The sequence below is a fragment of the Quercus robur genome, chromosome 1 (genome assembly GCF_932294415.1).
Source record: "Quercus robur chromosome 1, dhQueRobu3.1, whole genome shotgun sequence".
NCBI classification, from domain to species: domain Eukaryota; kingdom Viridiplantae; phylum Streptophyta; class Magnoliopsida; order Fagales; family Fagaceae; genus Quercus; species Quercus robur.
Genome location: NC_065534.1, coordinates 6,079,440 through 6,104,005, shown reverse-complemented (window position 1 = coordinate 6,104,005; position 24,566 = coordinate 6,079,440). Strand labels below are relative to the sequence as shown.

Below are 24,566 nucleotides of genomic sequence, written 5' to 3'. Positions count from 1 at the left end.
ACTGTTCGGAAGTTCCCAAGCCCCCAACAATTCCAACTTAATGACTCATTGTGCTCGGCGGGGATGCTGAGCAACCTCCGCCATTAAAGTAGTTGAACATACCTCACTTTTCTTCTTTTTCTCTGCTGCATTAGAGTGATATTCCTCGCTTTCTGTTTCAACAAGTTTTCTCTTCTCCCCAAGGTCAGAACTCACAGGTTTAGTCTCTGTAGGACTTAAAGTTTTATTCACAATGCGTTTCTAGGTTCTCTTCTGTTCACGGGTAGGCATAAGAGAGCTTTTTGGAGATACAACACTTAAAGCAGCCTGAAGTAAGACACCCTGTGAAGATTTTTTTGGCCTTCCGCATTCTGTTTTCTTTTCATTAGAATTAGAAATCCGGCCCATATTAAACTCTTCAGCCCAAATAGCATCCAAAGAATCCACCTCACACCTGACTTCATTCTTATTTAAATTTAGACTTGCTTATGACACGCATGCTGTTTCCCTTTCATTAGAATTAGAAGTCCAGCCCACATTGAACTCTTCAGCCCGAATAGTCTCCAAGGAATCTACCTCATACCTAACTTCATTCTTATTTAAATTCAAACTTGCCTGTGTGTCACAGGGTCAATTTTTCTCTTAAATTTTCTGCCTGTGATGGCACTAAGCCCACTGACTTAGTCTCAGCCAACGCTCCACACACACACACTGCAGGAACACTTAGAACAAATTTATCAAGGGAATGCACACACACAGAGCACACAGTATTTACAGGGCACCAACTCCAACCTTTATTACTCAATATCAAGTACAAAGGAAGCCTGAAGAATACACACAAAATTCTCTAAGCAAATAATACACACTCTGCTGTTGACAACCCCAATAGCCTAGGATAATATACAGATTAAACTGTCACAGCAGTTACTACCAAGTAACTGCCCCTTGTCCAGGACTTGCTGCCATATGTAGTCTGACTTAGGACACCTTCACTGATGCTGTCTTGGTCTGCCTTACACATTTCCAGTCCTTACACAGCATGTCTAAACACCCATAAAGCCTGGAAACGTTTGGTAACTGCTCATAACTACTGTTGCACACTCTACACATGCCAGCCTATTATTCAGCACCTCATTATGGGGCTTCTGCCCATGTTCCAACAGCCCAAACATGATAATTCCACCACGTTTTAGAAGCCTTGGCCCTCTGCCCAAGCCCTTCTCATCAGCATTACAGCCCACATAACATGTCCATCAACAGCAAACCAAGTGACTGCCATCAGCCCATTCATACAAGTCCATGCATTTAGCCAGCACCAACCAGCCCAATGTCTTGCATAGCATTTCATCATCACAGTAGCCTAGCCTATTATTCAGCACCTCATCATGGGGCTTCTGCCCATGTTCCAACAGCCCGTACATGATAATTCCACCACGTTTTAGAAGCCTTGGCCCTCTGCCCAAGCCCTTCTCATCAGCATTACAACCCACATAACATGTCCATCAGCAGCACACCAAGTGACTGCCATCAGCCCATTCATACAAGTCCATGCATTTAGCCAGCACCAACCAGCCCAATGTCTTGCACAGCATTTCATCATCACAGTAGCCCAGCACTGCCTTGCACCCAAGCCACCAAGCCCACATACAAAGCAATCACCAACCAAGCCATCATGCCATGCACTAACACGTAGGGTCAGCACCACCTGCTGCTGCCCATCATCAAATCTGTCTCTGCCCACCATGGCCCTCCTCTACCATGGCCTTAGGGCATCATGTGGAGCAAGGTGCCTCCACATGCTGCCCCTCATCATGCTCATCAATCTGAATCCAGCAGGAAGACAGGGCTTGTCCCCCTCAAAGAGCACTTAGGAGCTTCACTATATGGGCATGAAGAGCCATTGGTGTCTTGAGAAAACATTAAGCCATGTGACTGGCCTAATGTTGTCCAAGCACTCCAACTCCTCATGCCTTCATCAGCAACTTGTAAAGCTCCTAACACTGTGACACATTTACACCTAATGTGGCATGAGAAAACATAGGAATACTGACTGAATTAATCCTAAATTATTGGGATGTAAATCAGGAAAAACTGGAGGGAAGTTAATATCCTTATCTAAAGCATGTAACTGCTCCTCAAAATTTGGAAAATCCCCAGCAACTGCCTTACCATCTTGCAACAGCATTGATGAGCGTCTCATCGAAGAAGAAACATCCTTCGTAGCAGCCAAGTTCCCCACCACAGCATGAGTTCCTTTATTATTATTTACAACATCAATTTGAAACTGAGATGTAGAAGTCACATTATTACATCCTTGGTAGAGTCCTGGTACATCACAATCAACCCGAGTCTCAGGAAGTATCATCAAATCCTCATCACCTTTATTCAATACATCGTATCCTCTAACTTCGACGACAGATTTCTTTGCCGAATTAAAAAGTGGAGCCCTTATCCACGACCCAAATTGTTGATCACCTAATTTCAAAGTACCCTTACTACACAGCCAAAGTGAACAATCTTTATCATCGTGAGAGACAGATCCACACCAATAACAAATATTGGGCAACCTTTCATACATGAAGGCAGCCCAACCTTCGCACTCTGCATCCCAAGAAATTTTCATTCCCCTACACAGAGGCTTAGAGACATCGACAATCACCCTTACCCTCAAGAAATTAGCACCCAACATTTCACTTAAATCTTTCGATTTTATAACAGGACCAATGGTCTCGCCAATACTGAAAGCAGTCTCAACAGTTTGGAAAGGAAAAGGTAAATTATGAATTTGCACCCAAAAGGCTGTCACTTTGAAACCCAACGTGTGAAGAGGAGAATATCCATCATATCTTTCAAAGATAACAAGATGTATGTCAAAAGCCCAAGGTTCGCCTTGAAAAACTCTTTCAGCATCCACTTCCAATTCAAAGGCAAACAAGAGAATATTTTCCCCACCAACAGAGATGTTAAAACCTCCTTTTGTGCGCCATAAAGGTCTAAAAGTCTTCGCAACTGCCTCAACATTGAGAGTTCTACGAGTAAAAAATTTTCCTACTAGTACAAACTCCCTCTTTTTTCTATCCGATCTCAAAGCAACAGTATTATCCTCAGATGTAGACAATGTTAATTTCTTCCACTGATTAGATAACTCCTCCATTGGACGGTTAAAAAATAAATATCGATGCACAAAAATAAACTAAGTACAATTTGAAACAAACTACTTCTCTATGTAAACAATGCTACTAGAGGACCCACCTTCCTTCTCACAGAGAAGGGAAACCGTATACTACAAGGATAACTACCACTTAAGGAAAAGCCAAACTTACTTGAGAACTAACCAATTGAGCTATTGTTTAAAAATAAAAAATAAACATTATATTACGCCTAAAATATTGTGTTTGCATATTTTTAGTGTCAGACCATTAAAACTTAAAAATAAGGGTGAAATATTATTTTACAAAACTTTTATATAACAAATTATTGTGCAATTTTTTTATGTCCATAAATTTTAACATAGCACATGCTTCCACTTTTACTAAAACTAGCCGTAAACCCGCGCGATGCGCGGGAAATTTTGACGTTGTTTTTATTTATTTATTATTTATTGATAAGTGAAAGAAGAAATAAGTACATGGAACTTATAATTATTAGTCTAAAACTCAAAATTATATATTTATTTTTCTAATGGGGTATAATTGATGAGTAATGCTACAGCCACAAACTATTTTACAACATTTTTACAAAATATTGATGTGGTCAATCTCTTATTGGTTTTCATCTAAGCCCATCATTAATATCACTTTTTCATTTACCAATAATCACTCACCACATTAGTAATTTGTAAATTTTTTTTTATAAAATAGTTTGTATCTCTAGCATTATTCATAACTGATATAATGTAATATATATTTTGTAAGCTAAGAGATTAATAATTAATTGTTAACCTACATAATAAACAGTTTGCTTTTATAAACTCCATTTATAAACAGTTTACTTTTATAAAATGTAAACTTATTCAAGACAAAACTATTTATAAATGTCCATTTTTTTAACCTGAATTGTTCTAGGAAAGAGAAATGACACCATGGTCAAAGCAACATTTAGATGTGTACATTTGAACATGATTTAGTTTGCAATTTATCATACAGTCTATACTTTTGTAAAAAAAGTTATGTAAATTATCTAAATATCTAGATCATATGCATATGCTCATATGCTAAATCTGGTTTGACACCAACGTTTGTTTTTGTGATACCATGGAATAATGAAGAATCGCTTCATTATGCTGAGGTATTGATTGGAATATATACATGTGCAATACGGAAATGGCAACTCTTAGTGGGCTAATTTTCCCGAAAAATTTGTAACTATATGCCAAATTCCCATCTCATGGAGAAGTCAGAGGGGAAAAAAAATGAAACACTTATGAGCAAAAAAATTTATACATTTTACTCATTGCTTATTGAAATTTAGTTATATGGACATTGATTGACTTTAAGAAAATCATGGTTCTTCCAAAGCAACTTTACTACTCTTGTTCTCTGAAGAATCATTTAGTAGCTTTGGAATCGCCTAACTCTTCAGGGTATTCGGCTTTCACCCAAAGCACAACATTTAAACCTGTGATCATAGAAAAAGAACCTAGTAACTTAGCAAGTTGAAGACAAACACTTCTTTTATTACATAAAGGGAAAATGGTTACATTGATTGTGAATAGAGAGTTGGACATTGTTGAGAAGAGGGGACCTCTTTGTGATGCACCAAGCCTAAACAAAAAAGTTAACTACAGATCCAATTCAACATCTATATGAAAAATTTTAAGTAATCAAAATGTGTACATTACAAAGAGTCATCGGAAAACATCCAAGTAAGAAGTATGGCCATGAAAAACTTATTCCTTACTTCACATCAAAATTCCTACAAAAAAAATAAATAAAATAAACACCAAAAGAGTTATATGCACATACCATTTTTCTAAGTTATACCCGAGAGCAATGCAGTATTGACTGATTTGCTAACGCTAAAAAACATCCCTATTATCTTGGCAATACTTCTTGAGCTTCATATATTAACATTCTACATTCTAATCAATTTAAAGAGTTTTTAAAACATTTAAAATGTTTATATAATGGAATATAAAGAGACACACAAAAGAAATATGCATAAACATTGACCTTTTATAAAATAAATCAACATGGTCTAGTTGCTTTCCTATTTTATCTATCTATGTTATTTTTATCACATTTTTTAATATTCCAAATGAATCAGGAATTGAACCATAATATATCATGCCATGAGCCTTGTAAAACAATAATAATATATTTTTTGAAAGACCCATTACACAAAAAGCCACCTACAAACGCTTTACACTTGCATCCTCTATATTACCGCAACACTTTCCTTTGTCCAGCAGCGAGCAATTAGAGTTTTTTATAACGTTAAACATTTAATCTTTTGCATAATGGGAGAAAATGCAATTTGTACCAAACAAACCAATGAAGATGGAGGGGAAAACAGAAAAGGCAAAACTCACCTTAAAGGGACTTTCCAACTCTGCTTGTACTTTGGTGACTTCTGCAGTGGTGGAGAGAGAATTGGAAATCTATATATAAATAAATAAAAAACAAATGAATGGGATTTAATTCCAAAGGGGCAGGCATTGAAGGTTTTGATAAGAAGAGGAAGAGCCCAAAAAGATAGAGTTAAAGGAGGGCCAAAATGATGAATGTGATTTAATGGGAAAGTAAATAAAGGGAGAATTGTTAACCATTTTTTGTTTTGATAAGGAGATGAGAAGTCTTGTGAGTGGATGGATAATATATAATACGTGGGACACTTGGACAGAATTAATAGAGAGTTGAAGTAATAAATGAGGAAGGAGAGTTTATTGGAAATATTAGAGGGAAATATTGAATAATTGAAATTGATTAAAGCAAATTTGGGGCGAAAATGGAGAAGAAAAAAGAGACAAAAACTAAATGCAAATCACTCTAATAGAGTGCCACATGGCAGAACCTCATTATAAGAATAATCATAAATGTAATATAGAAACAATCATAAATTTAATAATTTTTGTCGTACTAAAATGAAAAAAAAAAAATACAATTTTTCTCAAAAATTCAAAAGGCAATTTAACGAAAATATTTTTTTTAATAAAAGTTATTTATAACATTTTGTGAATCATTAAAAAGAAAATAAAATTTAAAAATTATTCTTTTAGTATTAAACAAACTTTCTCAAACTTATTTTTTCTGCCTACAATCCAAAACACTGAAAAAAGTAACTAAAAAAATTAATAAAACTTAACTATGATTAATTGGACCAATTAGGAAAAAAATTGTTATTTATAATCTACTAAGGTTATTTTCTTTGCGGAAATTGTAATTTCATCCACCCAAAACATATTATCAAATAATCAATCATTAGCAAAATCTAAGAATTAAATTTCTATATATGCATTGTTATAAAATAATAATAATAATAATAATTAAAGTAAAATTGCGAAAGATAAAATTTGTCTCTCATCCAATAACTTTTGTTTAGCCAACCTTTGCTTGTCTCTAAATAAATTGCATTATAGGGTACTTTTAATACTATTAAAAGTACTTTGTTCACCACAAAGGATTAAAAAATAAACAAAAATGATTAAAGTCTCATAGTTTAACATCTAAATTGAGCACTATAAAAATCATGCTATCAAATTACAGTAACTGCCAAATTAAATTATCCAAATCATGCTATGTATTAGAATAATATTATATTTTTATATTTAATCCTTTATAATGCAATAGGATAACATTTAACAATCAAAGAGAGAGAGAGAAAAAAAAAACTGAATCGCATTAACCTAAAGTAGATTAAAAAATATAAAAAATTATCAACCTAAAGCGAAGATGCAAGAAAAATAAAAAATAAAAATCCACTCAAAAATTGTGTGTGTGTGTGAGAGAGAGAGAGAGAGAGAGAGAGAGAGAGAAAACCTTTTTTTTTTTGTAAGGGAAAACTATGCATGGAATGAATGAGATAGTGACAAATTTATAGTAATAGAGTGTGAATAAGAAGAGACAAAAATAGAGGAAGATGAAGGGAAAGATGAAGAATGATATTAATGTAGAGAGTAGTGGGGAGATGAGAAGGTGAGAGAATGAGAGAAGGAGAAAGGTTAGAGAAGTAGTGGGGAGATGAAAAGGTAAGGGAGGGAGAAAGGTTGGAGAAGTGTAAATATGAAATAAAAAAAAATTATAAATAATTATAAGAAAATGGAAAAAAAAAAAAAAAAAAAAAAAAAAAGATGATGACGTGGCTCAACGTGAGAGCAGCAGCATTTAACGCAACGTTTCAGCTTTTAGTAATATATTGATTTTATTAGAATTGCACATATTACTACAATTTGCTTGCAATTTTGTATAGTACATTACTTTCAAGAAATCAAGTACTGGGTAATTTTTTTTTTTCATTTTTTTTTCTTTTGTAAATTTTATATTATTGAGTGGATTATAAATATTTAAGATAGTAATTAGTATTTAGATTGTAAAATGTGGAGTGATTTACTTTTATCTTTTCTTTTTCTTTTTTCTTTTTATACGATACTTTACTTTCAAGAAATCAAGTACAAGGTTTTTTTTTTCACTTTTTTTCTTTTATAAATTTTATATTATTAAGTGGATTATAAATATGAAAAATAGTAATTAGTATTTAGAGTGTGGACTTTGGAGTGATTTATCTATATAATTTTTTTTCTTTTTCTTTTTGTATGATACATTACTTTCAAGAAATCAAGTACAAGGTTTTTTTTTTTCTTTTGTAAATTTTTTTCATTTATTCATTTCTAGCAACTATATTTTTCAAATTCTCAACCACTATATTTTTTAAATCTCCCAAGGTTACTGTAGGGGCCAGTTAATCAATAAATATTAAAACCGTGTTAACTGGGCCTGTGACCCATCCGAGAACGTTAAACCATCCAAGGAGACCCATATAAGATCATAAGGGGAACCAAATGAAAAGAGGAGTAAATATCACATGAGATGGGTCTAGTATGCGTCCGAGGACAAAATCCTTCTCAGAAATATGTGTCCGAGGACGACCTGAACGCCATATTGTTACAAACACACTTCGAAACTACATTACCACTAAAGCTGGGACACGGGACCAAGGGTAAGAAAGAAAAGATAAACAAATATCTTTAACAACTGCTGCCTCCGCATTAATTGCCCCTCAACCAACTTTCTGGCCGCAGTAATGTGGAGGTGATGCCTGAACGGTGATGAAGCAGCCTTACAGCCGCTAGTTGAAGGTTCCAGGAAGTGTTGGATAGGACAGGAAGGGATCTCCCGAATCCAACCTACATGTGCGTGGTGAAGATGACACCAAGAGGGCAATATATAACGTGGAAGAATGCATTGAGAGAGGGGATCGGAACTTCTAAACAAGTAATGCCTAGAAGAAAATCTTATGAAATAAAGAATTTAGCTTGTTTCAAGGAGAAATTAATCGTAGTATTTGTGTTAATCCATCTAGAAACGTTAAATTTAATCGTTTTTCTTTTGAAGTTAATCTAGCTCTTTTATATCCACGCTCTACAAAGTTATTGTTTGGGCCTTTAGCGATCGAACCCAATACAAGTTTGAGATCATTACAAATTGAGTCATTACAGTTACCATTTTTGGTAACATTTTAATTTGAAATTTATCAAATCTATATAATTTGGAATGAAATTATTCATTACTTTTTCCCTACAAAATTCATTAATTTTTTTGCCTAGTATTATTTTAATGAGTTGTTTATATTATTTTAAATGAAGTGGTAAAAATATAGAACCTTTGATATTGGATGTATTGTAAAGTGAGATGGTAAAATAGATAAAGTAGGTTTTTGAAGTGCTAAAAGCTAAAATTTTTAGGATCACTATTTTGAATGCTCTTAGATGTGTTTTTTTTTTTTTTTTTTTTTTAGCAATTAGAAAAAGAAAGACAATAGAAAAGAGAAAGCAATATAATGAAATTTATTAAAAACAAATGGTATATTCATACCTTCTTAATTGAGATTGAGTGATTGTCTTCATTTGAAATTACTGGGAACTTGGAAATAGATGTGTAGGAATGTATTTGATTTTATAGGATTCTAAGAAGAACTAGAAAATATGATAAAGATTGAGAGATATATATAAAATGAAATAACAACTAGTTTTGGGAGTATAAAATTAGTGAAAACATGAGAGTAGATATGTTCAAGAGAACAAATGAAAAAAAAAAAAAAAAAAAACTATAGGTTTTTTTTTTTTTTTTTTTGGAAGGAAAAACCATTTGTTCGTAAATTGGTTTTGAGAGCATTTTGGGCATCAAAAACTTGAAGTCTAGTAGAAGTTCAAACCGGAGAAACACCTTAAATAATAGTATAGAATAGATATTTATTATTAGGGTAAACTACGTATTTGATCTCTATGATCTTTTACACCATACTTCAATTTGGTCTCTAACATTTCAATTGTGTCAATTTAGTCTCTATCTTTTTATTATCATGTCAATTTAGTCTCTACCATTATCTCTTGGATGAAAATTGCTAACATAGCTAACGGCCAAAATAAAAAATTAGTTTCCGTTGATGTGGCAATAAACTTTTTTTTGCCATTTGCCACATCAATATTTTCCATCGAAGAGATAACGGTTTGGACTAAATTGACACGGCACTGAAATATTAAGGATCAAATTAACACAATAAAAGTTTAGGGACCACATTGAAATATAGTGTCAATGATAGAGACCAAATATGTAGTTTATCCTTATTATCGCCATTTACAGTATGTAAATCATTTAATAATATCAAATTAAAAATCCTAAAAAAGAAAACACAAAAATAAGTCCTCACTCGTGTTTAACCGCCAAACCTTCCCATACCTTCTTCTACTCTTCCACTCTCTACAAAACCCTTTCTGATTTTCATTTCGTTTCTTATTTTAAATGGGTTTGTGGTTACAGGTTTTTCATTGACTACTTATTTGATTTTTTCTATTCGTGAAAGAATAAATAGTATGGTAAGGTTTTATTTCTTCATTATCTTGTTAAACATGCTCATTTAGACTGTATATGTGCATCTTATCAACCAAAAAAAAAAAAACCTGTATATGTGCAGTTTCAAGTTTTCAATCTGTAGTTATAATCCAGATTATGATTAACTGTGTCTCTTTAAGTTATTACTGTCAGATTTTCCAATTTGAATGATTTTATTTGTTCTTTTACTAGTTTTGAAATTAGATTGAGGCTGAAAATATATTTTTTTAATTTCATAAAATTGGGTTCAATGCATTCTCCTTCTAAACAGGAATCTCAAGTTTTGGTATATTTTAATATTCATCAGTATCACAACTTCATACTGTTAGAGAAGAAACCAATGCGCTGGCCATGCATTTGTTACCCCTACTATACTTATTATCAGGAAAAAGAAAATTGATAACCCCTAATGCTTGTTGGGTTTCTAAAAATCAATATGGACCCTATGAAATATAGAGTGTTGTCTTCAATAGATTCTAATGCCAGTAAAACATAGAGTTTGTGTTCCAGTTAATGGAAGAATAGGTGAAATCACAATTAACTTTGTGTTTGGAAAACTTATTTTCAATGTAGAGTGTTGTCTTCAAGAGGTTCTTTTTTTTGGGTAGATTCTGTAAAATTGGATTTTCATGCAGGAAAATATTGTTCAGGTGCTACCACACATATCTACATAATGTATTTATTAGGGAAAATTTGATATTTGCATTTATGAGTTGTAGACAGCATGCATTTTACTTGGAGTGTGCTTGGATGTTGCTTTTTGCTTAAAGTATAGTTGTGTCTTAAAAATGTGAGTTTTAAAAAGTTGTACATAAGCAAATAAGCTAAAAAGCTAAATGAATAAGCTATATTAGGGGCTCATCATGATCTTACTATCTGTTTTCAAGGTAAAATGCTCCTCCTTAGATGGTCCCAAAGCTGAGGGAAATAATAAGTGATCAGATCAATTGCTATTAACAAATTTATATTGTATGGGGTGAGGTTGTTGATGACATAAGACATAAATTTTTTGAGATTCTTATGATAATATAAATAATTAAACTTGTATAATATACATTGAAAGCATTGGCATAATTTTGTATGATAGTTCTGTTTCTAGTTCCACTCATATGTTCTATGTAAAACTGTGGATCAACCATTATTTTTTTATTCAAGCTATTATTATTGCTATTTCACAAGCTTCTATAAACCAATTTGAACATAACTCTTCTGTTCCATTTCCATGCTTTAACCCTCAAATAATGTTGTTAGCCCTGTCAGGCAACAATTAATGCATACTGAAAAACTGTTGCATTTTTGTTTAATTAAGTTAAACATTCCTCAATCTAGTATATTTCATGGACTCTTTATGTAGTTATGTGATGGTTATGTACTTTTCGTTCTCATTTTGACCTTGATTTCATAATTAGAGTGACCTGATTGAGCTATTTATTTATTGTTACTGCCACAGGGACCTTGAAAGGCTATGACCAGTTGCTGAACCTTGTCCTAGATGAAGCTATAGAATTCTTGAGAAGTATATACTTCTTTGCACATTATTTTCAGTTTTCCACTGTGTTTGCCTGCTGAAACATGCAGCATATATAACCTCTGTTATCTACACTCAGATTCCGCCATGTCTAAATTATGTAATGGCATATAAACTCCAATTATATAATAGCAACTAGAGCTATATTATTCAAGGTGGCCAAAATAGCGGTGACAAAGTAAAGATAATGTCTATTGTCTAGTGTGTTAGGTTCTAAAGATTAGGATTTTATGTATTTAGAACTCTAATGTGTAATGTTGGCAAACCATGATCAAAACAATGTGTTTAGAAGTGTTTAAAGCTAGCTCAAAGTTGTGTGTCAATGTAAAGTTGGAATCGAGTTTAAAGCAGGAAGCACCGTGGCTTTCGGCTTGGCTCGATTGATCGAAGCTTATGCTCGACCGATCGAAGCTCGGGCAGATTGCTTTTCTGCAGATTCGTCCAACTCAGCCCTATTTGTTTTAAAACGTTTTTAGGGTTTCTTATTTGTCCTAAGTATAAAAGGCAAACCTTAACCACGTTTTAGTGTTGCTCATATTTGCAGTTTGTGTAAATCTCTTGTGAGATCTAGAGGAGCTTTCCTTTACACAAACTTAGGGTTTTCAAGGAGGAGATATTTTCTACACCTTGATGATCAATTCAGTTGCTGCCATTAAAGCTTAAAGACTACACAAGCGGGAGTGCTTGTAGCTGGTGGGAATCCAAGAAAGAAGGAGTCCGTGGATTCGGAGCTTGCACGTGGTCGTGTCAGTAAGTTCTACTGGTTGGTAGCATTAGGAAGTCGAGCGGGGGTGCTTGTAAGTCCTTTTGTATAAACTTCGATTATTTCAAGATAGTGGATTCAGGTTTACCTTGAGGATAGCTAGGTCAAATCCTCCCCAAGTTTTTACCGGTTTGGTTTCCTGGGTGATCATATATTGTGTTATTTATTTTCCGCTGCTTTACATAATTTGATCTTTTTTTATTGTGATAACCTAGACTTGTTTAATTGAACTAAGTAACAACTTGGCTAATTACCTAGGTTTAATCAATTGTTTAAGGGGTCTAAAAACTGTCATAGTGTCTACTAACAAATGTTATTTAAATTTACAAGTCACAGACCTTGAAAAGCTCATACAAACATACCTTTGTATGCATATATATACTGTGTTACCAGATCCTTCACTTGATCCTGCTATATCCTTGGTTGAGTCCTTTAACTTCAAAGTTTTCTGTGCCGTATCTATGCAATATCAGTGCAGCATCAAGCCATACATGAGTTGTATCTATAATAAAAATAAAAATTTTAATTATCTTATATGTATCCCAGCTCCCAGTTTTGGGTACATGTCTGATATGATTAAAAAAAAAAAAAACACTATTTTGAAGTATCCATGCTTCTTAGTATAATGGTGTGCAAGGTTTGGCATTTCATAACATTAGATCAAAAGGTGGCTTTTTTTAAGAGAAGAAGAAAAAATTAGTTTGTTTAATTCAGAAAATGTAATTGAAACATAATATTTTCTGTGTTGTTTATTCACTGCTTAAAAGCTTTACACTGGAAGTAATACTGATGTTGCAGCCTTGTTGCTTGGATTTCACGCCATGTCCACTCTCTCTTGATCAGACAAAAACATATAAATTAATGTTGTAGAATTGTTTTAGTGACTAAAGGACCAAACCCATTTCCATTTTAGTCATCATTCTGTATCTAAAGTTGTGAAAATTTAAAAATTCTTGAGCCTATCTTTGGTAGAGGGAATTATCTGTAACTAGTTGCGGACTTACGGGATGCATGGAAATAAAAAATTATTTTATATTGTAATATAATGAATAATTTTTTCTCTAAAATTTGTTGAAGATAATTTGTTCTCCCTAAAAAATTTCTATTCGGTCCAATTAGGTCTACTTCAATCCAAGTTGGTCCACTCGGTCAATTTCGGTCCTCTTCAGTCCATTTTAGATTAATTAGGCTTTAAATTGATTCTTTTTGTAGGTTGTCTTTTCAAGTTTAGCTCAAAATAAATTTCAATTTTTTTTCTTAATTTTTATGTTGAAAAGTATGGAATTTTATTATATTTGGGCTAAACTCTTTAGTTTTGAGTTAAAAAATACAAAGAAAATAGACATTAAAAATTAGAAATATGAGTCATAAAGATGCAATAAAAAATATAAATGATAAATATTCAAAATTCTTATTCAGTCCACATTGGTTCTATTCAGACCATTCTGTCATATTCGGCCCAATTTGTTCCTATTTGGACCAATATAGTCCATTCCATCCACTAAAGTTTTATTTGGTCCACATTGGTTCTATACGGTCCATTCTGTCAACTTTGGTTCTATTCGTTCCAATTTCGTCCAATTAGTCTACATTGGTCCTATTCAGGCCATTCTATCCACTTTGGTCTACTTCAGTTCTATTCGGGCCATTCAGTTCACTTAGGTCCTATTCAGTCCATTTTGTTTATTTTGGTTCTTTTCAGTCCATTCAGTCCACTTTGGCCCTATTCAATTCACATTTGTCCTATTCGGTCCACTTTGGTCTTAATTTGTCTATTCATTCTTATTGTAGGTTCTAGTTAACTCAAATAAAATCTCTAATGGTTGACTAAGAGATCTGGGGTTCAATCCCCGTTTACACCAAAAACTGATTGGTGTCATAATCTGATAATAAAGAGCTGTTATCAAGAATGGACATCATTAGTTGAAACTATCTCAAAAAAAAAAAAAATTCTTATTTGACGCCATCATTTTTTTACACAATATTTTAGCCGACTATTTTCCTACAGACTATTAGTGCACTTCTAATTAGCTACTTGATGAATGATCAATTTCACTGTATATGTACTGTTGATCCCAAAGATCCTTTGAAGGTATACTATTGATCAAACGAAATGCCTTGGTCTAATAGTGTGTTTGCTTTTGACTTATTGTTCTCAAGAAAATATTGCAGAAACTTCTAAATTCACTGTGTGGAAATTCCCTTGCACTTGTCTAAAAACATCCAAAGGTGTAATAAAATGACTGTAACCACATTCAACTACAGCATTTTGTTCTTAATCCATCACATAGATATAAAAGACATGCCCAGTTCCAGTGTCGACTATTCAGCCTAATACGCTCTTCATAAAATGGAGACCTCAGCAGAGCTTGATTCATTTGGAAGTTGCATACACATATAATGCTAGGATAAGAATTTTTATTCAAAAAAAAAAGAAAAGAAAAAAAGTGGAGAATGAAGTTTTGGACAATGAGTCCAAATTGCAGATCTAGGTCACTGAATTTTAATAACATGCATGGTTCGACACATGAGAATCGGATCTAAAGGAAATTGTCATCTCCTGGGAGTAGTTCCGGTCATAAATGGATAGGGTGAAGTTTATGTAAGGGAAAATTTTGTTGCACACGTGTGCATTTACACACTGTCAAAATATAACTGAAAACATGACTCTAAGTCACATTTTCAACTCTTAAAACCTAACTTAAAAAGCATGATTTTTGTTGTCTTGGGCAGTGTGTAAGGACATAATGTGTGCAATAAACACTGTGTAAATCTTGAGCTTGAAACTTGCCAAGATAAAAAAGGATGGAGATAAGAAGATGATTATGAGGATTGTTAGGAGAACCTAAAATATGGCCTGTTGGGGTTAGTAGGCCACCATTTTGATGAAAAATGCAATATTGTTCACATTTGGATTACTGTTTTTGTATAGTTATTGTTATTTTTGTTTCTTTTTCATTATATATTAGGAACAGAGCTCTTCAAAACTCCCTTTACGATCCTTTGTGGCCCTATCATTTTGCAAGCAATCGAACATAGGAGTGTCATGTTTATGTACAAGAAATTGCTTATTGATGTTAGGGAGTACTGTCATTTTCTGTGATGTGTTTGTCATTGCAGGTGTGTAGGGGCACTGCTCTGGTGCTTGTTTCCCCAACTGATGTCAATGATGAGATTGAAAACCCTTTCACTCAGGCGGATGGACTGTAGTTGATGACATTAACTGTTATCCTTCAAAATGATTGTTTTATAAAATAGACATCTCCTGCTTAAACTGATTCCCTTACAAACAGTAAATATTGTTTTTCCCTATTATTTTTGGAAAATTCCTTGTTCAGTGGGGTGCATGTGAAGGCCATGCCAAATATTCACTGTTGATTCTTTATCATATCTTATAGTATATTGCAAGAGTTGTCCATTTCTTAAAAGACATCCTAGTTACCAATATATAAATTAATTTATATGTTATCACTCACTAAATGCTAAGTTGTCTTGTATGTTTTTGGAGTATGGGTTTTCACCCATTCTTTCAAAAACTATGTTTGGTAGTATCTATCAACAAAGAATCAATTTATCTGAATTTCTTGGAAATGAAGACTAGTAGCTATTAGTCTACACACTATTACAAATCAGCCTACAATTTGTGGTCACTTAGATTTGTACTCTTCTTCGACAGCTCGTGATCCTTGAGTCAATGGTTCCCTAATCCAAGTAGCCCCCCCCCCCCCCCCCCCCCTTCTTTTTTTTAGGTTGTGACTTGTGAGCATCATGGAAGTTTCAACTGCTTTCTTGTCTATTGCACTCACACCACACGTCTTTGTAGGGGCTGCTTGTCAATCTGATGTAGATCAAACCTGTGCTCATGTCTTCAGCAAATTTATGTTAATCTTGACTACCCAGTGTCTATTCCTTTTCAGCTTACAAGTAAGAGAGGATGATTTGAACCCAAATGACAGAATCAAACAACAACTAAGTACCTAACTTATAAACTAAGTACCTATAAGTGGATTTCAGTTAACTCAACTAATAAAATTTTTTATCATCAAATAAAATTCTAGAATTCGATTTCAGTTTACATCAAAAATAGTTTTTAGTATATTGACCTGACGATAAAAACCAATCATTATGAAGGGAATACTATAAGTTTGAATTGCTTTAGTATCTAAAATAATAATAAATAATAATGAATAAAAAAAAGAAGATACCTAACCATAAGGTCTAGTGTCTATTAGTTCCTCAATTATGGTAGATATTGATTATAAGGAAAAACTAATACATTATACATATGGGTCCTGTTTGCTTTTTTAGAGTCCAAAAGTAGGAGGTTGGAAGAGGATAAGTATTCAATTAGTCACCCCAAGAGTCATACATATAATATTATATGTTAAACAATAAAGCTATACTTTTGCAACCGACCATAATAAAAAGCCCTATTTTCAGAAAGTAAGCCTAAAGTATTAGTAATCTGTATTTTCGATGTATCAGTATCAGTCAAAATAATTATGATGACCAATGGATATGACATGTTTATACTCATTAAACTTTAAAGCCTAAATTCCGCAGAGCCCCCTTGACTACTTGGAGGAGAAGAGACCCAATTGTTGTAAGACCATAAAACTACACATGGAAAAAACTATGCTTCATTGGTAATGAAAGATGCCATGTTGAACGTCAAAAAAAAAATTGAAACAAATGGCATAATTGCAAAGAAAGGATTCCGATGCTTGGTCATGGTCAGAAAAGAGGCATATATTCATCCTCAAAAAGTGGTCTTTTCTTTGTGAAATTGCTTAATATTTATATGATCATGAGACCCATTCAAAGGGTACGAGTGCTTTGACGTTAATTATAAGTACATTTCATTGTTTTGAATCCTGGTTATCCGTAGCATAGATTGAGATAGTTCATCGACCTTTAAAATCATGGGTTTAAACATAAAAAAAGAGAAAAAGAAAAGAAAGGTTTACTCTTAAAACATGATTTCAAGGTCCATGCAAGTCATGCACACGGCATTTGCACGTGGCCACAGCTTTCAAGACGTCCAAACTTTACCATCATTAAACTTTGCCCTTTTCTTAGGGTATTTCCTTGAACAAAGTTATCTAAATGGGTTACCAAGTTAATTATGCAAGGAACACCGACACAGACATGTTGCTTTTTTTGTTCACACTGATTGTTGATTTGGTAAACTTATACGCTTAAAATCACTTTTTGTTTCACCTTTAAGTAGAGAATAAAGTTTAGTTCCAAACTAGTTTAGAGTTATTTGTTTTAACCAACTAATGTGACTAAAATTATACATTGATCAATGATTTTTTCAATTATCACATAGTAAGTGAAGGGAAGATAGTTTTAAATTGCTTTGAAGCTAAATTTTTTCATGAAGTAAATATAAGCGCGCCAAACACCCAACTATTGAGATAGAAAGGTGAGAAATTTAGGGTTAAAGGCAAGCAAAAGCAAACACAAAAGCTTGGAAAATGAGAACACAAGGTCATGGTACCTTGTTGTTTTATTAATTAAGAAAGGGATGTAACTATGTAGTTATGAGGGCCACACCTAAGCCTCACGCTCATCCCTATCAATAGGGCAGCAAGTTGTTTCCATGTGAAGGGCCATAGTACTTATAAACTACGTACAATAAGCCAAGGTACAGAGGTAAAAGACAAATTAGGCTTGCAATTGGCTTATACTACAGTAATCTTGGGGCTACAAGTTGTCACAGTCGCGAGAAAAACAATGAACATGTAGCTAGCCTTAAATTAGCCGACAAATGGAATAATTGGCTCATCTTATTACCTACCATATAGGGAACCATTTCCTGTTTTTGTTGTGTAAACACTTGATGCCAAACAATAGATCACTTGTTATTACAAGTGGATGCAAAATTACATTAGCAATTTAACATTGATGTCATCTATGCTATTTCCTTTGCACGTTGCATTTAACAAGTGACATTGATTTGCCCATCAAAAAGAAAGAACCAGTGATTAATTTACTATAGATAAGAAGTATTTCTTATCTCGTATATAGATTTTACACTGCAGGATTTCTTTAATTCTTCAAAGAATTTCAAAAGGTGTTCTAATATGTAATTTAGGGCCTCTTCTTCTTCTTCTTTTTTGCCAAATATTTTATTTTTACGGAAAGAAAAATTATTGAAAAGTTTTTATCAAAACTTATTTAGTTATATAATACATTTTTTATACCCGAGTTCTAAAAAAGTGTTATATAATTAATTAAGTTTGGACGGAAGCTTTTTAATAAAATGTTTTGTAAAAATAGACCTGAAGTTTATTGAGTAAGTGATCTATATATTGAAAGTCCTAAATTCTTGTAGCCTTTGCTCCCTTGATTAAACTGTTACTATATATTTTGAAGAATAGAATAAATAAAATGCAAGCCATGCAGAATATTAATAATGACATCATTTATAAATTTTATGACGTAGGCATGCAGTCACTGTTGAGGACATTTATATAAAGTAAAACAGTACAAAAAGAACGCTCATTTCCAGGCAATATGATGAGAATGAGAGGAGGGAAATAATTACTGCTAAACTCACCAAACTATATTTAAAAGCTATTACTATATATTGTATCTTTTTCATCCACTTTACTGTAAAAGATAAGATGTACAGTCTCCAAAGTTAGTAAACTTTATAGTTTTTGCAAACGAGTGGCCCGTATATTATGTCTAAATCATCTCAACCCACGTGCTCATTCATATTTCAACTTTCTCCCCCCTCCTCACCCAAATTTTAATTAAATTTTTAAAAAATATATATAATATAAAATAAAATAAAATGCTCCATCGATTGTCTTCTAATCAATATAGATTTTTTTTTTTTCTCGAAGAGGGGACTAGAGGGTTGGCAAATTTTGTCCACACTGCCCCACCTCGAATGGATATATATATTATTTCCTATTAGTGCAGGAGTTACATAATTAGTATGGCAAATATTTTCATTAAGAAAAATTTTGTATATTTTCGGTGTATACAACTTATATGAGATTGATATGTAGGTCCTACAGTTGTAACACTAAAAAAAAAGGTCCTCTGGCCGCGTTTTTAAAACGCGACTATATGGCAAAAAAACGTGACTATAGCCTATAACCACGTTTTTTTAGGCCACGGTTTCTAATGTGGCCTAAAACCCGTGACTATAGGACTGATAGTCCATATATTAGTTTCACATGAGTCAAATACACCAGAGGTATAAAATAACTTTCTCTTGCATCAACTTATAACTTGAAGACAAAAAGGATGGGAATGTGGCATCTATTATCTGGTATCGTCTCACCATGCTATCAATCCTAAGTTTATTTTCATTGGTTTATTTTTCTTTTAAATATATATATATATATATATGTAAAAATACTGTTTTGGATGAAAAGTTGGAGGTGAGAATAGTTAACATTTTAAACTGAAACAAACCAATCCTAAAATGTACCCTCATACAAATTTCATTGTTTTTTTTTGGTTTCTCTGCCAAAAGAACGAAACCCTGTCTCTTGTAATAATATTACATGCTTTTCCTTTTCTGGCCAGAAAGCTTTGATGAATGAAAATCATTTACCATTATCATATTTTTGGGAAAAAAGGTTCATATGGGCTTGGGAGCACGGTGGTCCAAAGAAGATCATAGTTGGTATTGTAGAACTATTTATTATAGATCATGTTCTTTGGCACTGAATATCATGGTTAAGACAGGTTAACATATACACCTTAACCTACCTGATCTTTTTCTCTTAACATTAAAAGTTGTTCTAATATAATTTTTATTTTTTGTGGCGGGAAAGCTGTGATAATTGCCAATAGAACCTATTAGACAAACAAAGGTGAAAGTAATATTAATCGTTTACAAAAGTTGGGAAAAAAATAATTTAGGCCAATAATCTTCCATCATACCCCGTAATTTAAGAACACTTTGTCCCGTAATAATAAGAATGTTCATCATTTTTGTATCGAAATCTGTTGTTAATTAGTGAGACTATCAAAACTAATCCTCCAAGTACCTTCCTTCTCCATTTTTTTTTTTTTTTTTTTTTACTTCTTAAAAATAGATCCCACAAGCATCCAAGAATAGTTTTAAAAAATTCTGACAATTTCAAAATTTTATAACAAGTGTTCGTACTTCGTACATACTTGCATCTATATATTTTGTCTTATCATGAAATTAACAAAATTCTGAACATCAAAATATATTTAAAAGTTACCAATGTTTTTTTTATTTAAATGAGTAGGCAAACATAGGTTTAGTTAACTCAAAAGATCTGTAATATTTTTTTTATTGACAAATAAAATATTTGAAACTGAATCTCACTGTATCAAAAGAAATTCATTAATGTTAAAATAAACTAGTAACTACCATAAGTTCGAATCTACACATATATAGTTTACAGTTTTGTAACTCAATTGATTGGTATCTCGTTCGAATCTACACATATATAGTTTACAGTTTTGTAACTCAATTGATTGGTATCTCGTGATTTATTCAATAAAAAACATCTAGATTTCAAATCCCCCCTCACAACTACCGAATTATCAAAAAAAATCTGTCTATATATATAAAAAAAATTAGACAAGTTCAAACAATTGAAGCCCATAAGTTGGAGCACGTGTCATTGGACCACACAAACTTTTAGCTTTGTAAATATTTTAGTAATAGCTAAATGAGGTAGTAGTATTGCCACTCTTCACGGATCAAACAGTGTTAACAATAATTATCTTTAAGTGATATATAGTGAGTAAAATGATGTTGATTTTTAAAATTCTTGACCCTACCATATCCTTTACTTTCATTTGGAGAAACCGAGATCTTTACCTTTGTAGATCTACTTACAACATACCCAAAAACAAAAACAAAAACAAAAAAAAATTTAACAAAAATTCATTATCATCTTCTTTTTATTCAAGCAACTATGTATCATGAATTGCAAGAAGTGTAAGAATTCAATTTCTTTCACGTAAAGTCAAGAAGAAGTAATAATTTTGTACCAAATAATTAAAGAATAAAAATTAGACAAAAAAGAAAAGATAGCATAACACTGTACCTTCAAGGAAAAATGTTACTATATATTTCCTACGTTTCTTGCAATCAGTAGGGCGTGAAAGTACGCGCCAAAAAGCATCTCCCCCAAAAAAAAAAAAAAAAAAAAAAAAAAAAGTATAAACAACTGTATAGTACAACTCTCTAACACTAATCATAGCTTAGCGACAACTAATCTTCACTAATGCCGTTTTTCACGTTCTACTGTTATTTTATATACAGACAAATTAATACAGAGAAAAAAAAATAAAAAAGAAAAAAAGAAATAGCTCTTACACGTGCGAGCTCCCTACACGTGTGCATCAGAACTCGGCTAACGAAAGGTTTCTGTGATGTTCCGATGACGGTGACGGTAACGGAGAAGGCGGCAATGACGGCGGTGATCTTAATTTTTGAAAGTACTCCCTTATATCAAATCCGGCTGTTACTTTTTCAGTTAAATCAGGTTCGTCTCTGGACGGAATAAACGGAGGACGTGAGACCTCCGTTAGTAGGTCCCACCTGACCCCACGAAAGAACACGTGGTCCTTGATCTCACTGGCACCCTTAAAATACCCCAATCTCCTAGTGGGGTCCTTGATCAGCAACCGTCCGATCAAATCCGTTAGAGCCGTTGGTTTCCCAATAAACGGAGGCTCTTTGACCAAAACGTTCCGAAACGTTTCTTTACGGTTCTTGCCCTTAAACGGTGTCGTACCGTAGAGCATCTCGTAGGTTAGTACACCCAGGGCCCACCAGTCCACGGCGAACTCGTGCCCGTCACCTCGTACGACCTCGGGTGCCACGTATTCCTCTGTCCCGACAAACGAGTTGGATCGTTCGCCGTTCGAGAAACTCAGCTTGCGTCGACTCACTGGGCTGACTCGTGCTGACTTGGCCTTCTTCAACCCCTTTTGTTTGCTGTTATGACCGCCACTACAAATACCATTGTTGTTGTTGCTGCATCTTTTGCTGTTGTCGATCCAACGTGAGAGGTTTCTGCGGTGTTTCGGTTCCTCGACGACGGTTATGACAGTTTTGGCGGTTTTGATTAGAGTGCGAGAAAGATCGAAGTCCGTGAGAGTCACGTGACCCGAGTTTTGAATGAGAACGTTTTCGGGTTTCAGGTCACGGTACACGATCCCCATGGAGTGTAGGTGGTCGAGAGCGCAGAGGATTTCGGCCAAGTAGAACCGAATCACAGCTGGGGAGAAAACGCGGTCGTTTTGGCGGTACCGGAGCACGTTGAGATCGCCACCCGGACAGTACGGTACGGCCCAAGCTAAGAACTCAGCGGAGTCTAGGTGGCCCATTAGGGTCGGGAGGAATGAGTGGGTCGGAGCCGGATCGGACAGTCGAGTCAGGACTTGGATTTCCCAACGCGCGCGTCTCTCGGCGTCGAGCTTTGTTTGGAAGGAGGACTTCTCGACGACTTTGAGGGCGAACGGGCAGCGGGCAGAAGGGTCGGCTGCCCGGTCGTGTACCAGGAACACTGTGCCCATGGCGCCTTGGCCTAGAACTTTGAGGGCTTTAAGGTTGTCTAGGTTTAGCTCCGGCGAATATGGTTTTGTCTGTAAATCCATTTTGTTGTTTCTCTTTGGAGAGAGAGAGAGAGAGAGATGGTTTTGAGAGTTGGGATTTGGCTTTTATATAGGCTGCTTTTGAAGTAAAGTTGTTCTCTTTTGCCCTGTGGTGTGGGTTTTTGTTTTTATTTGTATTTTTTCGCGTTGTTTGTGTGAGTGATTGACGTGTAGTATTCTCTACTTTCAGTTTTGATGGTTGGTTTGTTTGTATAATATGTTTATGCTAGGAAAAGGCTTAGTTTTTTTTTTTTTTTGGTTAATATTTGTTTTTCTTGTAATGGAGGGAGAGTGGTTCTTTTTTTTTTTTTCCTTAATTTGTCAAGGAGTTTTGTTATTCTTTGACCATCAAAGAAAAGAAATTGAAACCTGAAAATAACTATAAATAAGTCTATACAGTTTTTTAGAATTTGGTAGTTTTTTCAAACTAAATCTTTTAGGCCAAGTTGGTCTACCAAATGGAGAAAAGGATCAACTTTATTGAGTTTTGAAAATTTTCATCTCATGATTTGTGAGTTAAGATTTAAATTTTGAGTTGGGTTATGGGTGTTATAAGAATTCAATCATCCATACGTTTAAAGTTGAGTGAATCAAGTTAATAGAGGATTCTCTCTTATTTAAATCCTTCTAGTTTTTAACTAGACGAGCAACACGTGATATCTTAACAAATTCAATAATTTTGAAAATTCCATTAAAACACAAAAATTAAAATAAATGTGATATGTTATATCATGTTAATTGTTATTTTTATAACAAGTTTAGATATAAAAAATGTTATATTTATATACACACACTAGCCTCATTAAATATGCTTTTGCATATGTGATGAGGCTTTTTTTTTTTTTTTTTTCTAGTGTCATTATTTTTCTTTTTCTTTTTAAAATTTTTTTTGGATAAGTTTGTTTTAAAGATATGAATTAATAGAAAAGTGTCTTATTTTGTAGGCATTTTAAGTAGGCTTGAAAATATATTTTTACCGGATTATTCTCAAGTTTTTTCCCGGTTAAACGTCCAAAGAGGGGAATCCTCTTATAGATAGTGTGTGTAATATATATATTCAAATCTATTAAGGTGATATGTTGTTTTTAATAAATAAAAAAAAAAGGAAAAAGAAAAAAAATAGATGATATGTTGTAACTTGTGATTTGTGTTTTTTTTTTCTGGAATAATTAGATAGTTGGGGAAACAAACATTGAACTATAAATATTTTTATTAGTAAATTTAAAAGGTGTTAGTTGAGCGATAAAATTCTTGTGATATGTAATTAATAAAAATTGCGTTAATGGTGGGCTACACTTATTCCAATAACAACTTCTTCTTCCTTGAGAAAAGGAAAGCAACTTCTTCATCTTTTCCTTAAGTAAAAGATGGTGTAGAAAATTATGAAAATTTTATTATTACTATTATTTGTGAATTTCTATAATCCTAAATTCCAACCCATTTGACAAGTTAACTTCTTCTTCTAGAAAGCTTTAATAATAACCTTTTTTTTTCTTTTTTCATTTGAAACAAACACACATATAAGAGAGAGGAAAATGAGTTCTAACACAAAGGCACACCACAAACTTCACTCAAAAGTCATGATACAAGCCAAAAATGGTGAAAAATATGCAAAAATTTGCATATTTCATTTTCAAGT

At 33.4% G+C, this 24,566-nt stretch overlaps 1 protein-coding gene across 1 annotated transcript; it reads right to left on the bottom strand.

The window, feature by feature from the left end:
- Positions 1-21,373: 21,373 nt before the first annotated feature.
- LOC126717880 (serine/threonine-protein kinase UCN-like) lies at positions 21,374-23,029 on the bottom strand. The gene has a single exon (XM_050419825.1). The coding sequence runs from the start codon at positions 22,928-22,930 to the stop codon at positions 21,671-21,673; it is 1,260 nt and encodes a 419-aa protein (XP_050275782.1). The 5' UTR covers positions 22,931-23,029; the 3' UTR covers positions 21,374-21,670.
- Between the last annotated feature and the right edge of the window lie 1,537 nt (positions 23,030-24,566).

Excerpts from the sequence above, each read along its gene's own strand:
- LOC126717880 (XM_050419825.1), bottom strand. The coding sequence starts at position 22,930 with ATGGATTTACAGACAAAACCATATTCGCCGGAGCTAAACCTAGACAAC.